This window comes from Hermetia illucens, chromosome 3 (genome assembly GCF_905115235.1).
Source record: "Hermetia illucens chromosome 3, iHerIll2.2.curated.20191125, whole genome shotgun sequence".
Taxonomy (NCBI): Eukaryota; Metazoa; Arthropoda; class Insecta; order Diptera; family Stratiomyidae; genus Hermetia; species Hermetia illucens.
This window is the reverse complement of record NC_051851.1, coordinates 40,264,164-40,279,017: the sequence shown is the minus strand read 5'-3', so window position 1 is coordinate 40,279,017 and position 14,854 is coordinate 40,264,164. Positions and strand designations below refer to the sequence as shown.

At 36.4% G+C, this 14,854-nt stretch overlaps 2 protein-coding genes across 2 annotated transcripts in view; one reads left to right on the top strand and one right to left on the bottom strand.

Moving 5' to 3' along the window:
* The window catches only part of LOC119651909 (BLOC-1-related complex subunit 5), a 54,469-nt gene that overhangs the window by 14,058 nt on the left and 25,557 nt on the right, over positions 1 to 14,854 (bottom strand). The gene's annotated exons all lie outside the window — the stretch shown is intronic.
* LOC119651908 lies at positions 959 to 13,362 on the top strand. Its single transcript, XM_038055735.1, has 3 exons — positions 959 to 973; positions 1,034 to 1,740; positions 12,252 to 13,362. Exons 2-3 carry the CDS (start codon positions 1,233 to 1,235, stop codon positions 13,142 to 13,144), a joined length of 1,401 nt encoding a protein of 466 aa, XP_037911663.1. The 5' UTR covers positions 959 to 973; positions 1,034 to 1,232; the 3' UTR covers positions 13,145 to 13,362.

The window sequence follows — 14,854 nt, the reverse complement described above, 5'->3', positions numbered from 1 at the left end:
ATGACCAATAGCAGTACTTTTCATGGTTACTATTGTACTTCATAAAGGAAGGCTCTTTTTGAGTGAAGTAACGTCAACTGTTAGCTGCATCTAGGTTATCACTCTACTTACTCCGTGAGGTAGCGGCATGTCTCCCAGCTTTTCAAATTAAAATCTTCCTCTGCAATTGCAATGCATAAATTTTTATGCACCTCTAACGGTATGATTTTCGGATATTAAAGTAAGTTAGAGCGGTTTATGCCAATACGTTCAGCTAAATCTAATAATTTAATTCGTAAGTAACTTTAGAGCTATTTAAAAAGCCCCTTCATGATATAGTTAATCCATTCCCAATGAATGTAAATCAAACTTACTACTATCACCAGCTTTATGAATTTATTTTGTGTGTTCAGTCTCAATAAATGTAAATAAATTTTGCAGAGAATGGTCAATGTGTGGGATGTGCATACAAGGTTGTTACCACCTAACTCAAATGAAATAAGGCAAAATAAGCAACTTTACAGATTTATTTTGACTTTTTACCAATGACATTGGTTGATATTTTATAGAATATTAAAAAATAACCATAGTATAAAAATCAAAACCAAAGAAAATTGGAAAAGATACTTAGCATTGCATTTGCAGCACATAAAGTGCATTCAATTATGAATAGAATGGAGAAAAGCTTTCGATAATCAACTGATGCCTTAGAATTAACAGGTTTTTAGGCAGAGCAAATGCAAGCCTGTTCTTTCCCTTCTAAATTCATTGGCATTCCCGCGAACCGTTTGAAAATCAACATTCTTTCATAGACCTTACGAATTTCATTTACCTATGTTATTAAAGCTCACGGCGGAGGTGACAAACGCAGTGATCAGCTTCGACCGCCACAACCGTGGGAGGTATAGAGGTTGGGTTGTTGTTGTACGACTCGGCTTATAACAATATTTAAATTTTTCATAGGCAATATCACGACTATATACATACAATAAAAGTAGACACTACCAAATTGAGAACTGCCATAAATGAATTCTGCAGATATTTCTCATTACAGAATCAGATTCGCCTTTTGCATGAAAAGTTCGCAGTCGTGGTTAATATTTCGATCCAGGAAGATGAGTTGTTAATCTTTAGTGAATTGATTGGTTTTAACGGTTTAAGGAAAAGAAAAATATAAACAAATAAGTTTACTGAGTTCGTTGTTGTTTGATTTTTGTTGCCTGTTACGCATAAAACCAAGAAATTCGGAAATCATGTTAAACGGAAAATTTTACACCGGACTTCCGGTCAATATGATGGAGCGTAGAGACGGACCGAATCGACAAAGAACTAACTTTTATTGGCCCGATGAGTCACAAATGGAATCAGCGTTGGATACACGGACAAAGTTAAGAAATCGCGGTAGAATCGAAAAAACACCTGAGAAAACTATCGCCCATGAAGTCAATCCTAATGAACTACACAAAAAGGAGTTATCGTCTAAGATAAATCTCGATGATAATTTAACAGCATCTGGCAGAAAACCTTCATCAGCAATCAAAACTGTTATCGAAAAACCAGTGAATATTAAGAGGCGAGATACATTTTCCTCGAAGATACAATTCTATGACTTTGATAATGAAACTGTGCCTCCAGTAAGGAGAACGGATAAAAACTCCAAAATAGAAGTGGAAAAGAATTCGAAAAACTCTATAAAAACGAGTGATAAGCGAATTTCATTCACAGAAAATAAACTGAAAAACGAAACTTCCAGTAATCAAGGTAAGTGAGAGAGAAACGTTTAACATTTTTAACATTAACAGAAGTCTTTCTGGCTGAAATGTTGAATTCAATTGCCTTGTGGTTAACTTCGCACTTCTTCAAAACTCCAATCCTTCAACTAGAAAACCTTCCTTTTGAATTAATATAAATACGTGCCCATTAAAAATGCCATCCGTTTATAACTATTCCGTCGACTTTCCTAATAAAAGCTTATTGTCTAACCTTGTCAAAAAAGATACAGGTTCACTCTGTTGATATTAAAATATGCTGAGCAAGTTGCAGCACGAAATTAATTGAACAACCTGTAATTGATATTTTTTACAATCTCCAGATATACCGGTGACCCCTACAAACGGCTATGATTCTGGCTGTGATTTGAATGGAAATTAGATTTTGTCGTATGGCGAAAATTTCGTCTTTCCGATTTTCATTTTAAGGCTCTTATTCGCATAATTAATTTACATACATCCAAACACACTGATGATATATTTTTTAAAAAATATTAAGATACAATATAAGAAATGTTTATAATAAACAATTTCCACAAATATACAATCGAATTTTATTACTGAAGGCCATATAAACTCGCTCAACATTGTCAGAATATTCGGAAAGGTTCATTTCTTCTTCAACTTTGAAATTCATCACACTACACTGAACGGGTTTGAAAGATATTATTCTTTAGGCATATATGAACTAAATTAGTCTGATATTTGCCAGTAACCATTTTTCTGGATCCATTTCAAGAATACGCCTACATTATTTATTTTCAATGTTTTTACTGGATGTGCCTATATTTATTGGTCTACCTACGTTCTCTGACGGTAACCAAATATGTAATTCAGAAACGTTGAATCCACTAGACTACTTACATTATAAAAACTCCAGTAGATTGAGGAGAGTATGAAAAGATTTCAGATTTTCATACAGAATCGCAACTATGCAATGCCTTGTTTCCAATAAGCTTTAAAAAGCTGCGCTCTTCTTAAAAAAAATATGAAAGATGGTTCTATCAAGTGGATCTGAGTTGTTTGCTGATTTCCGATGGCATTTTAATGACTGGATGTGAAAAAGCTTCGAAATATATATATACGTTTATTGACAGTATTGTAACAAATTTACATTTCGCATTGATTCACGAAAAGTAGCAATGAATAAGATTTGTTTAAAAAATATATCCATTGTGAAAGCTTTAGAAAGTACATCCTTCTTTCTGTTTCTCCGGATTCCTCCATTATATAGTTTAGTTAGTTAGTTTTCCGGTTAAAATAAGGACCTAGACTTCTACGCAAATTGGTGCTGTTAATAAAAAATATACTGAAGCAATGATCGTTTCGCTTAAAAATTATCCTTTTTCTGGGCTATTGCTTAAACCGGACATTACTTTTTGCTTTTCTTGCGCTGTTATTTAAGTTGAAATTAGTGTCCATGTTTTTTTTTACAGTTGGTATATAAGTTGAAAAAGAGAACTAGGTTTTTTTCCTTATCCTGTAAATATTTTTATTTTTTCCTGCATACGATCGTTTCGGAGACCACGTGCCTCCTTCCTCAGTGCTAGTACCTAAGTATTAGGTAGAACCACTATAATTTTTTACAAAAAATGTTTGAGAGTATTTGAAAACATTCAAATCCTTTAAAAATTATGTAGAGATACTTATATATGGTTTGGGATATGGGGGATCCTAAGTCCACATCCACATGATATTGGACCGGACAAAATGGAGAGCAATTTACTCCCACGTTTTTTGGTCCACGGACCCCTTGTTGGGGACATAGCACCTAAGCATTCAAAAAACAAGGACTGACGGTTTCATCTAGGGCAGAGGCAACTCTTCAGACGCTGCCTTACCTTGAATGCTTGGGTGCTATGCCCCCAACGAGGGGTCCTTGGATCAAAAAACGTGGGATCAAGTTGCTCTCCATTGTGTCTGGTCCAATATCATATCCCAAGTAATAACCTTGGTTTAACCTAGCTTAGCCACTCGCAACCTTGTCGTATTTCTGTGATTATATAAAGAAGTGTTTTTCCACCTGTTACCACTTTCGATCACGCTGTTCCCAGGGCAGAGGTGGGGCAGCGTCTGAAGAGTCGCCTCTGTCGTGAACGAAACCGCTAGTCCTTATTTTTTTACTTATATATAGCCTGTTCAAATTGTGTAATCGCAAAATAAACAACAGGGAAATTATTTTAATATTCAATAGTTTCCCCACTGTTATTTCGAAGTAAATTAACACGTTTGCCATACTAGAAAGAACAATTTTGAGGATTTTATGGCTAGTTTTCTTCCATGCATCAATTGCATCTTTGAGCTCTTCAGTGTAAATATAATGGCAACAATCGACACAAATTTCTCAAACTATGGTGCCCCACATACATATTATCTTCTAGGTTCAAGTCAGGAATATGTGAAAAAAATCAACTTAACAATTCGAAGTCTCTTCGAATAGCTGCTGCTATATTTAAAACGCTATCGAGCAATTAACCTTATCTTTATGCATTCCGTACAAAGTTGACCAACAGTCATTAGAATTCACGCACTCACCAAACTGCGGAAAATCCTGTTCAATCTATTAAAGATCCTCTGTCGAAATTGCGTTCCGAAAAATCTGTCTCGGTCGATAAGGAAAATCTTTTTTTTCAGACTGGAAATCTGAAAAATTTGAAACCTACATACATCTTATCCCATTCGTGGATTTGATGAGGGTTTTTTAAGTGCCTTGCAGATCGTATGCATAACGGAGCCTGAAGCACTTTGGTAAATGTAATGCAGCCTTTACAATTTATGGTGTTAGCAATCACTAACAGTTCATGGAGAGAGATTTATGAATATCGCCGCCATATAATAACGCCGAAGAAAATCGGGGGTCGGAGGACGAAAGTTGATGTTAAATACTCAAAAATCTGATTATCTGAGCGCATTACCCCTTCTTGTCAAAAATGGTAGACGCCAATAAAATATTAAAATCAATTTTCGCTGCTTTGTGTTTTATGAAATTTTTAAAAAATGAAGTTGTTCCATTATTTATGAACAACAAATATTTAGCAGAGATTATAATAGATTTTTCGCATTTCTAGGATCTGCTGTAATTGAACTTAACTACTATAAGGTAACAAACTTTACGAGCATAGGTAACCGTTGTAAATCTACATTTCCGTTTCTATCCAAAAATGACCACAGAAATTTAAATCAAATCCGGTGTGATTTATCAAGTTAAAATGAGAATAATTTTGGAATGGGTATTTTTCCAATAAAAACACATCCCACGATTACAGTCATTTATACATCCGTCCATTAAATACTGTAGCTAAATTATGGGGGTAATTTACGGTTAAAGCACTCGTAATGAGCCTTTTTTTTCAAACCAGCATTAAAAAAGAATAAAAGATATGAATTTTAAATTTTTGACTGTTCACATATTTATAAAGTTCAGATTTTAAGTTCAGCGCTTCAGGTACGAAAAGTTTTGTTAATTTTTTATGTAAGAACATTTCTTTGGTGCAATATGGTTCCATTATAGCTTGTAGTGAATATACGTTGAATATACCCGTTATGCAATTTGATGTGATATTGACATTTTATCTTTTATCTGAAGCGAACGCATGGATCATCATAACTTTTTCAGTTTTTTCGGTTGGGTAGTTTTTGAGAATGGGTCCTTGAAATAATTGACCTCTTTCGGACCTCGACACTCCACTCCTTTGCAACCAATATCAAAACTAGTATCTACTTGGGAAATTACTAATCGAGACCTTACATTTGATACTCCATATGACTATATTCGGTGAAAAAAAATGTGCACGCCTCTTTTGGGTATATGACGTACAACAATAATGGATTTATTATCGCGATTGGATGTCGGATGCCAGTCGACTCAGTTCTGAAGGAGTACCTGAGTCAAATCAGGGTAATAATCTCGCTCGAGCGCAATGCTGACCACATTTCCTCCTACGGTGAACTGTAGTGTACCGGTCTTGAATGAAGTGCTCTAACACACTATAGATCATTGCCCCAACGATTATTTTCTGAGTTGTCACAATCTCGGCAGATGCCGGATACTAGCACTAAGTACCAAGCATTTAGGCTCGGATGCTCCTACCTACTTAAATTATAAAGGGGCGTTGGTGGAAGTAGTCGGTGGTAGGTCAATGGGAGAATCCATCGAGACCTCCGAACAGAATGGTATATTTCTGCAGAGTTTGAACCAAACTGTGCGAAAATGCCAGGATATTAAGGAAAGCCGTGAGGGATTTAGGTACAATACCTGTAGCTGACAATATTATGGGAGCTATAACCACCCGCTCGAGACGCCCAATTTCTTTGATTTCCCGCGCCAGTGGCTCGTAGATCACCTTCTTCTCCACGTAAACGCGGAGCGACCCGTCTTGTCAACTAACAGTACGTCAGACTTGTTGTGTGAAATATGGCGATCAGTCAGAACTTACCGGTCCTCATGAATGCTGTGAGCAGAACTACCAAGGACTGCTTGCAGCTCATATCGGTAAACCGGGCATGTTCCCGTCATCAGCCCATGCTTATATGCAAGATGTTAATGGATCACCTTACATGCAGCATTATGCCTGGTAGTGTATTGTACCGGTGTCATAACAGTGCAGCCAGAAATGAGATGATCCAACATCTCTAACGCCGAACCACACATTCTGCACTGGTCGTTCTCCACCCGTTCTTTCATGATGAGCTTTTTATAAGCTCGGGTGGCGACCCCTCCGTCCTGAATGGCAGACATGAATCCCTCCATCTCAGCAAAGAGCTCCCCAGCACACAGCCATCTGTTCGACAAATGCAGATTAGATCAATTTTGCATAGCTATGCAATTATTTTCGTGTCTTCCAATGTTCGCTTGTCGCTTGGTTTCTGAAATAATTGTCAAATAATAAATTAACAGCTTATTGGTCTGGTTCATCCCATTTGTACTTAATTCGTAACGTTTATGCTTTTAATTTGACAGAGCGTTCACTTTAGTATGATACTGACTTTCAAAGCCACAACTTTGATCTATTATAACTTTGTTAGTAATAGTGCGATGTCCATCAAAGTTTGCAGTATCCTGCTCTATAGTATAGCCTATATTACTGCAAAAGTTAATGATTCTAGGATAAACTTAAGGGGGTACCCAGTCAATTTCTCAAAAATATACCTATAATAAATATGGTAATCTACTATTATTAAATTTATTTATGGTACACCGGCATTGATATCGAGAGTGTGAGGCCTAGATACCACGTGCTGAGACCACCATATTTTTTTCAGATAGTTGCGCTTGATAGTTTCCGAGAACGGGTCGTTGAAATAACTGATCCTTTTCGCACTCCTTCCCTTCACAACGAATGTCAAAACTAACACCCGCTTCGTAAAGTACTAATCGAGGCCTTGATACGCCTCACGACTACACTCAATGGAAAAAAATTTTACACCCCCATTTTACATGGATGCCCCCCCCCCCTTACACGTGAAACTATGTTACTCTCTTCATGTAATAGGATTCACAGGTCTCACTGTTTCTGAGATATAAGGTGTGGTAGTAGACAGCCAGATAGGAAACCGATTTTAATAAGGTTTATTTTACACAAAACCTTAAAAAAGTGCTTTTTAAGAAGGCTTCAACATCTCATTGAAACCATTAGTTTTATCTAATGTTGCTTCAATGTAGCATGAATTTAGGATCACATCAAATTTTTATTTAGTTCATAAATAAATGCTGGTTCACTCTTCTAATATATCCGAGGTCGACAATTCTCTTCTTCTTTGAAAATAAAGAGGTATCTTCAAAAATGGTGAGCATCTGCAGATAATTACTAAAGTTTTGACTGGAAGCCATTTTTTATTATTCAAGATTCAGGCTTCTTTTAAAATAAATTATTAGTTTTGAATAACAAACCCCAAATAATCCTAACTTCAAGGCATAATACACGTCTACATTAACTTTAAGAAAAATTTCCCCCATTATTATAGCATTGTTTTAGAGCCCGAAGGGAGAATTTCATAATAATTGAAAGAGATTGGTTTATTGTCAAGTTCTGTATTTGAACCCAATCTCGACGAATTGGGAAACCATAAGTTGGATTCTTTTTGTGTATTTCTTAAGTGATGAACTTTGTTCACTACGGTTCCATTTGTATGTTGCTAAAATTTCAGTTCAGCCTACAACTTTGTTAACAATATCCCATGTTTAGAATCTAATTTATAATAATACTAATAATAACAAAAGAAGCGAAAATAAAACGTTTATTCCATCCTCCATCTAAGTACTAACAATCCCCAACAGCACTTAACCTTGATGGTCAAAAGACTTTCGTTTCCCCTTTGATCCACTTTTCAACTAAAATCATTTCAGCAATGTTAGAGCCTTCTTGAACTCGAATAGAAAATTGTACGACTCGATATATAGTATACAGTGCCGGAAAAAAGTATTCGCGCTTCATCCCAAAGCTAGAAAGAAGGTATAGCTTTGCAAAGGTATTAGAATTTTTAATTACCTTTATACTCAAAAACAATTTGCTATGTGCATACCAAAAATTAGCTAATTTACAGAATAGGCCAGTAATACAACAAGAAAACAAAGTAAATGTTTCATTTATTACATAAATTAACGGAAGAATTCGCTCTTGCGCAAACATAGGCAACAAATAGTCTTTTTCGATCTGTATTGATGTCTGATGGCCAGCAAATGAAAGATACTTTTTTCGGGGAGTCCCACATAGCAAATTTTGACAAATTATGAGACCACATTTTCGACAATTAAAAATTTGTCGAAAATGGGCCGTAAGCGGAAAGAATTTACTGCGGAAGAGCGACAAATAGTAATAAATCTTCTTAAAAGTGGAAAATTATTCAATGAAATCGCAAATATAGTTTATTAAAGTAAAAGAACAGTGAGAAGTGTTTATAATAGGTTTTATGATGCCCGAAGCTTCAAAAGTGGCTCGCGGAGTGGTCGCTCATACAGTTTAACTCCGCGAAGAACATAAATTGATAAAGCATGTTAAAATAGAGCCAACGATAACATCAAAAAAATTACAAGGGTGTGTGAAAACAGAGTTTGGTAAAGTAGTGTGCCCTACAACAATCCAGAATACGCTGCATAGAGTTGGTTATACTTCACGAGTTCCCAGGAAAAAGCCATGCATTAGCAAAGTGAATCAAAAGAAAAAAATTGCGTTTGCAAAACAGGACCACCGTTTAGAAAAACTATTTTGCTCTCAGACGAGAGCAAATACAATATTTTTCAATGCGATGGACGTACACGTGTTTGGAGAAAGCCCCGGACCGAGAGTTTAAAAATATTATAAGCACAGTAAATCATGGTGAAGATGAAGTATTAGCCTGGGGGTGTATGGCATCGTCTGGTGTTGGGAAGCTTGCTTTTATCGTTCAAAATATGTACAAGACTCTTTATCGTAATATTCTCAAGAAAATTTTAAAAGTGCTGAAAAGCTTGATCTTGGGAATGATTATTATTTCCAACATGACAACGATCGCAAGCATACGGCTTGGAACGTTCGAATGTGGGTTTTGTATAAATTCGTTAGACCCTAAATACTCCACCGCAGTCCTCCGACGTCAATCCCATAGAACATTTATGGCATGATTTAGAAAAACGCCTTCAACAACAAGACATATCGAATAAGACACAGCCGAAAACTGCAATCTGCACTTACAGAAGAATGGAAGAAAATTTCTCCAGAATATACTAAACAAATCGGGAAACCGGACGCTTCAGGTATGAAAGGTTCTGTGTATTTCTTTTATAAAGACATTTGAGCGTGAATTTGTATTAGTACGTAACATGTAATATACGCATATAATTTGTGTGAATATTCGCTTTGGGGTGATTTTGATATTCAAAATCCTGAATTTCCAAAGAAGTCACAACTTTGACCTATTATAACTTTGTTAATAATAGCGCGATTGGTAGGATCAAGCTCTATATTATAGTCTATATCGCTGCAAAATTTCGTGCTGCTAGGATGAACTTAAGGGGGGGGGCGGGTTTGCAGCCGATTACTGAAAATTATAGTAATGTACTATTATTAACTTTATTTCAAGGGATATCGATATGGAAGGTATTTCCTAGCCTAGCCACCATATAGTGCCAACTTCTTGATTTTTTTAGGATTTTTCTGTTGGGCAGTTTCTGATCCCCCGCCCTCCCCGCCTTTCCAACAAATGTCGAAATAAGAGCAGCATTGGAAAGTACTAACCGAGACCTTTCATTTGATACTCCACATGACTATATTTATTGGAAAAAAAATTTACAACCCCCGTTTGGCATGTATGGGGACCTCCCCTTAAATTCGACGTAAAAGGATGTAACTCACTGTATGCATAAGCATTCACAGATCCCACCTTTCCACTAAATTTGGTGTTAATCGCTGCTACAGTCCCCGAGAAAAATGCGTGTGACGGCCAGACAGACAGACAGACAGAGAGTAAATCGGTTTTAATAAGGTTTTGTTTTACACAAAACCTTAAAAACTAGTACACTCGATGCCGAATCGTTTACAACACATAATCAAAGCTAAAGAAGGTCCCACAAAGTACTAAATTTACAATTTTAGTTGCAAATCTGTTAAGAGCGAATATTTTTTTACTATGTTTTCCTGTTGTGTTATTAGCCTATTTTGAAAATAAAATTATTTTTGGCATTTCTGTAAATAACGAATTGTTTTTGAGTAAAAAGGTAATTAAAAATTCTAATACCCTTGCAATGTGAATATTTTTTTCCGGCGCTGTATACGGGGTTTCATAGGCCACATATTTCTACCAATTTGCCGTAAAAAGTTTAGTCATTTTTGAAGAAATTAACTGTAACAGACAGAGAGACATCAAATAAACTAACAGACATTAAATTAAAGTAGCAAGATTAGCTGATATATTTTTACTGTTTCCTTAACAAGGAATGTCTTTTAGCCGTACGTTTATATTTTAACGTTGAAATATTCTATTGAATGAAAAAATATATTTCTAGAAAAAGGAGCTGTTTAAATAATACAAGTGATCAATGACTCGCAAAGTGAAAAGATCATATTTATAGCTCTCAAAGTTTTTCAAGATACAAAATGTCCATAAAAGGCAGTAAAACAATGCAAAATGACAGTGTTTTCAATTTCAATTCATTACCTTTGGACATCTAGGTTATTTGCGCCCATCAACAGTGACCAAAGACGGAAAGAGAAAAGAAAAATGAAAGAAATAAAAATGCCATTTTCTTGAACGACCTAACAACGATCTAATATTTTCAAAAGCCAGAGTCGATATTTCCAGATAATCAGATATTCCGGTCGGCATACTCGATTCTTATCTCTAAAAACATGATAATTCGCAAAATATCTGAAAAACGTAGTTTATATGCAGAGCAAGACTTGATAAAAATGATATTTTCGACTTCTTTATAATAGATCAACTTTGAAAGAAAAAAAATTCAAAACTGGGCCATTTCTTCCCCAAAAAACAAGTAATATGATGGATTTCCTTCGTGAAAAACAGAATACCAATTTTCAAATAAACCTTGACATAAACTTGATGAAAATATTAAATTCGTTGGTGGATTATTATTAAAACCTTGTTGTGCAAACAATACATTTCAGAAACTCATTTGTTTGATTTTTTAACAAATTTGGCACTGGGCTGACTTTCATTCCAAATTTCCATTCAAAATGTGTTCCTAACAAATTTGATATCAAAGCTCTTTAAGTAGGGCAGCGACTTTGTACGGTCAATTTCTACTTTTTCAGAAATATTTAAGTTTCCGTTTTACCCAAAAAATCTCGCAAAATTTCAATGGACGCCTTGAAAAAATTCAGATTTACCTCCTTTTAATAACAAACAAGCCAACATGTTTGGATTGCTTTTAATTGAAAAATGCTCGAAAATATCCGGTTTCAGGAGGATGAGAATAGACAATAAATATGGTTTATCCAGAAATAAAAAAAAAGTTAGTTGCAAATGAAACTCCCGTTAGCAAAGCATCATCGATGTAGCTTTTTCTGGACAAAATAATTAATAAAGTACATTTTACAGGGTTGATACTTAATCTACTATTGACACCTGCCACATATTGACTTGAGAAGTCCAAAGTTTATACGAATATTGATCGTAAAAATGACGGTCCAAATTTCATATCAATCGAAGAAAAAGCCTTTCATATTTGAAACACCGACTCCCGGTTTCCGACTTATTTCTTTTTTCCGAAGTCATCTTTGATCATTTAAAAGTTTTCTATTATAACTGAGAGTTAATTTGAGCACATTTAAAAAATGTGTCTGTGACTTTTTGATAGTTAACGCATAAATTAAGCCAATGAAAAAGCTATACTAACAAATTTCGACTTATCTAAACCCTCTTAAAACTCTCGTGCTAATCTGAATGAAGTTATTGTGTCATGGAGTTTTTAGTCATTCATTTATTAGTTCATACCTTAGTAGCATTTATAATTAAAAGTTTAAAACTATAGACGAGCTAATAATATTTACGTTTCAATTATTTTCACAGACATATTAAAAAATAACAGAACATCTTTAAAGCCGACGGCAAGTGAAGAGTCAAGGAAACCAGCAATCAAAAATTTAAGCAAATCAAAAAGCATGAGCGATGTTTCCGCACAAAATAACATCAGAACTATCGAAAACAATGTCAGGAATCTTTCGATTTCACGGAATCAAAATCAGACCTATCTTGATGAGGAGGACGATCATATCCCGCCTCCTAGAAGGCAGGTTCGTATAGCGCCTCGACCTTCGCCATCATCCAAACGAAATCGACCAGTGACTGAATATTACGACGATATTGAAGATGATTACTACTATTCACAGCGAAGAAGATCGCCTGGCCTCACGAAACATCCGAATCAGCGGCGAAGCCATTATGACGACATAGAACCAGACTATGATGATTTTTATCCTCCACTCAAGAGCAACCGCGAAAGGATTAATTCATCTCAACAACTTTATACTCGACGAGTGGAGCATAGATCAAACAACAGAGAACCTGATTACGACGATGATTACAATTACCGCTTTGAGCGATGTCGAAGCGAAACTCCGAAACGTACATTCGCCAGACAATCTAACCAGCAGCCCAAACTTAACCACGATGATTATGATGCGCTTGAAAATTATACCCAGGAAACGCAACCCGTCAGCCCACCTCCACCTGCTTCGGTTGACCGTAACATTGACGAAGGTCAAAAACCAAATAATCTTGATCAAAACACACGAAATCGAACAATGACGCCCCCAAGTCAAAACAGAGCGCAAAATAGAGCGCATAGGCATCTAGTCAGTAATGTGGCTTTTTGGAGTGACGCGGAAACCGGTAATAGCTCAGCGAGAAGTATTCGAAGTTCAGCCGTAACTCGAGTAAGTGTAGGATTACCGGACTCGTAATACAGTTCAACCCACTTACTTTAAGGCTGTAACATACATACAATTACTAAATTACTATCATACATATGTACACTCATTATAATGTTATGATACCATTCTTATATTGCGCTGCAAATGCGAAACTAATCCAATATTATTCATGAAGAGATTTATAAAACGACGATTAAACTACAACTGTTCTCTGAAGCTTTTAATAAATCGATGATGTTTAGAATAAACCAACAGGTTTTGAAGTTTACCTTTTATAGTATTAGAAGCAACTTGGAACAGCAATCTGCTCGTAAATTTTTCAAATGTATGTTTTGCTATTTTTCCTCGACAAGAGTGGGTTGAATAATCAATACAAAGGCTAAGTTGAAGAATTTGTTTCATTATTCACTGATGTCACGAGTGACTTACAAGTGAAAAACAGCTGTCCAGAATAGAATAAACGCTTATCAAAGATTTTAGTTTCCCCAGAAGATCGTTTTCAAATTGGCGAATCATGAAATGAATATTTTGCTAACTGATTTAACAGTTCGTCAACTGAAACATTCATTTGGTGGGGTCGTGAGGTAGGTGAATACGTGTACACACAGAGTCTTGAACTCTCGCCGTTGGACTACCAACTAAACACATTGCCGTCGTTAAAGAACTAACCGGAAACCGGAAACAGTGTGTCACATTACTTCAGACTTACCTTCGCGTTCCCACCTTGGGATCCCTTCAAGTCAGGAAATTCATTTCAATAACGAGAGGGCAGAGGAAGAAGGAAACTGTTAGTTCAACGAACCGCCTATCTATCGATCGAGTAACAAAAAGAACCCGAACATAGTGAGCAACATGGCTTCTCAGCATTTCTCTGGCACTGTTGTCTGGAGAGCTCCTCTGCTTTTAAATAAAGTTGCTGGCGAGAAAAAAAATATGATCGCCGCCATCCACAACCTGGTTGCATAACACAGAGCCAGCAGATCGTGCCTTCCCAATCTTGTGTAGGTAAGACTTAAAACCTTCGTGTTCACTTAGGAGTAGCATAAGGAAATAGTCAACCTCACCATACTTTCAATTAAAACACGCACCTAAGTTTTCAATGAGCCGCGCAATCCATTTGCTTTTTGTCTCGCTTTGCCACTCTTTTAATGTACGTTGACGTTCAACGAGCAACCCTGCCTTGAGACTTCTTCCTTACGCTTGTACACGGTTTTACGCTCCTTAGCAAGAACAGCAACGGAAATTAGTCCCATGATCTCCATCTCAGTTGGTTCAGAGACGGTACGATATACAGATCAGTAAAACTCTCCGTCTCTTAACTTGCGCAAAGGTGCTCAGAAGTGGCGAAGAGGCAGACGAGGCAGAAACCCGGTTAACCGAGTCAACATCAAGTAGCCAAGGGCAACCTTTACGTGGCGGCATAGAAAATGCTCTATTCACATTGACTTGCTGGTCGTGATGCAATAGGCGAATGCTCCAAGGCCTTGGCAGCCTTGTACAGGATATCTGGTGCTATTAGAATCGGGATAGCCCTCTGAGTTCATATGTTTCAAGAGATTTCCTGAATCATATGTTCTCAACCTTGTTATTTGCGTTTGACCCGTTAATAGCAGTTTCATGGGGGTTGTGATTATGCCCACATCGCGGGAAAAACTCTTTGTAGGTATTAGTTCGGTGGAGGCTTTAGGTAGATTTTGCAGCCACCAGTATGAGTGCTGAGCCTGCACTCAGTATAAGCTG

What these genes read in the sequence shown, in the direction of transcription:
- LOC119651908 (XM_038055735.1), top strand. Translation starts at nt 1,233, where the DNA reads ATGTTAAACGGAAAATTTTACACCGGACTTCCGGTCAATATGATGGAG. An exon ending in CGAAACTTCCAGTAATCAAG is followed by an intron (nt 1,741 to 12,251) that starts GTAAGTGAGAGA and finishes TTATTTTCACAG; the next exon opens with ACATATTAAAAAATAACAGA.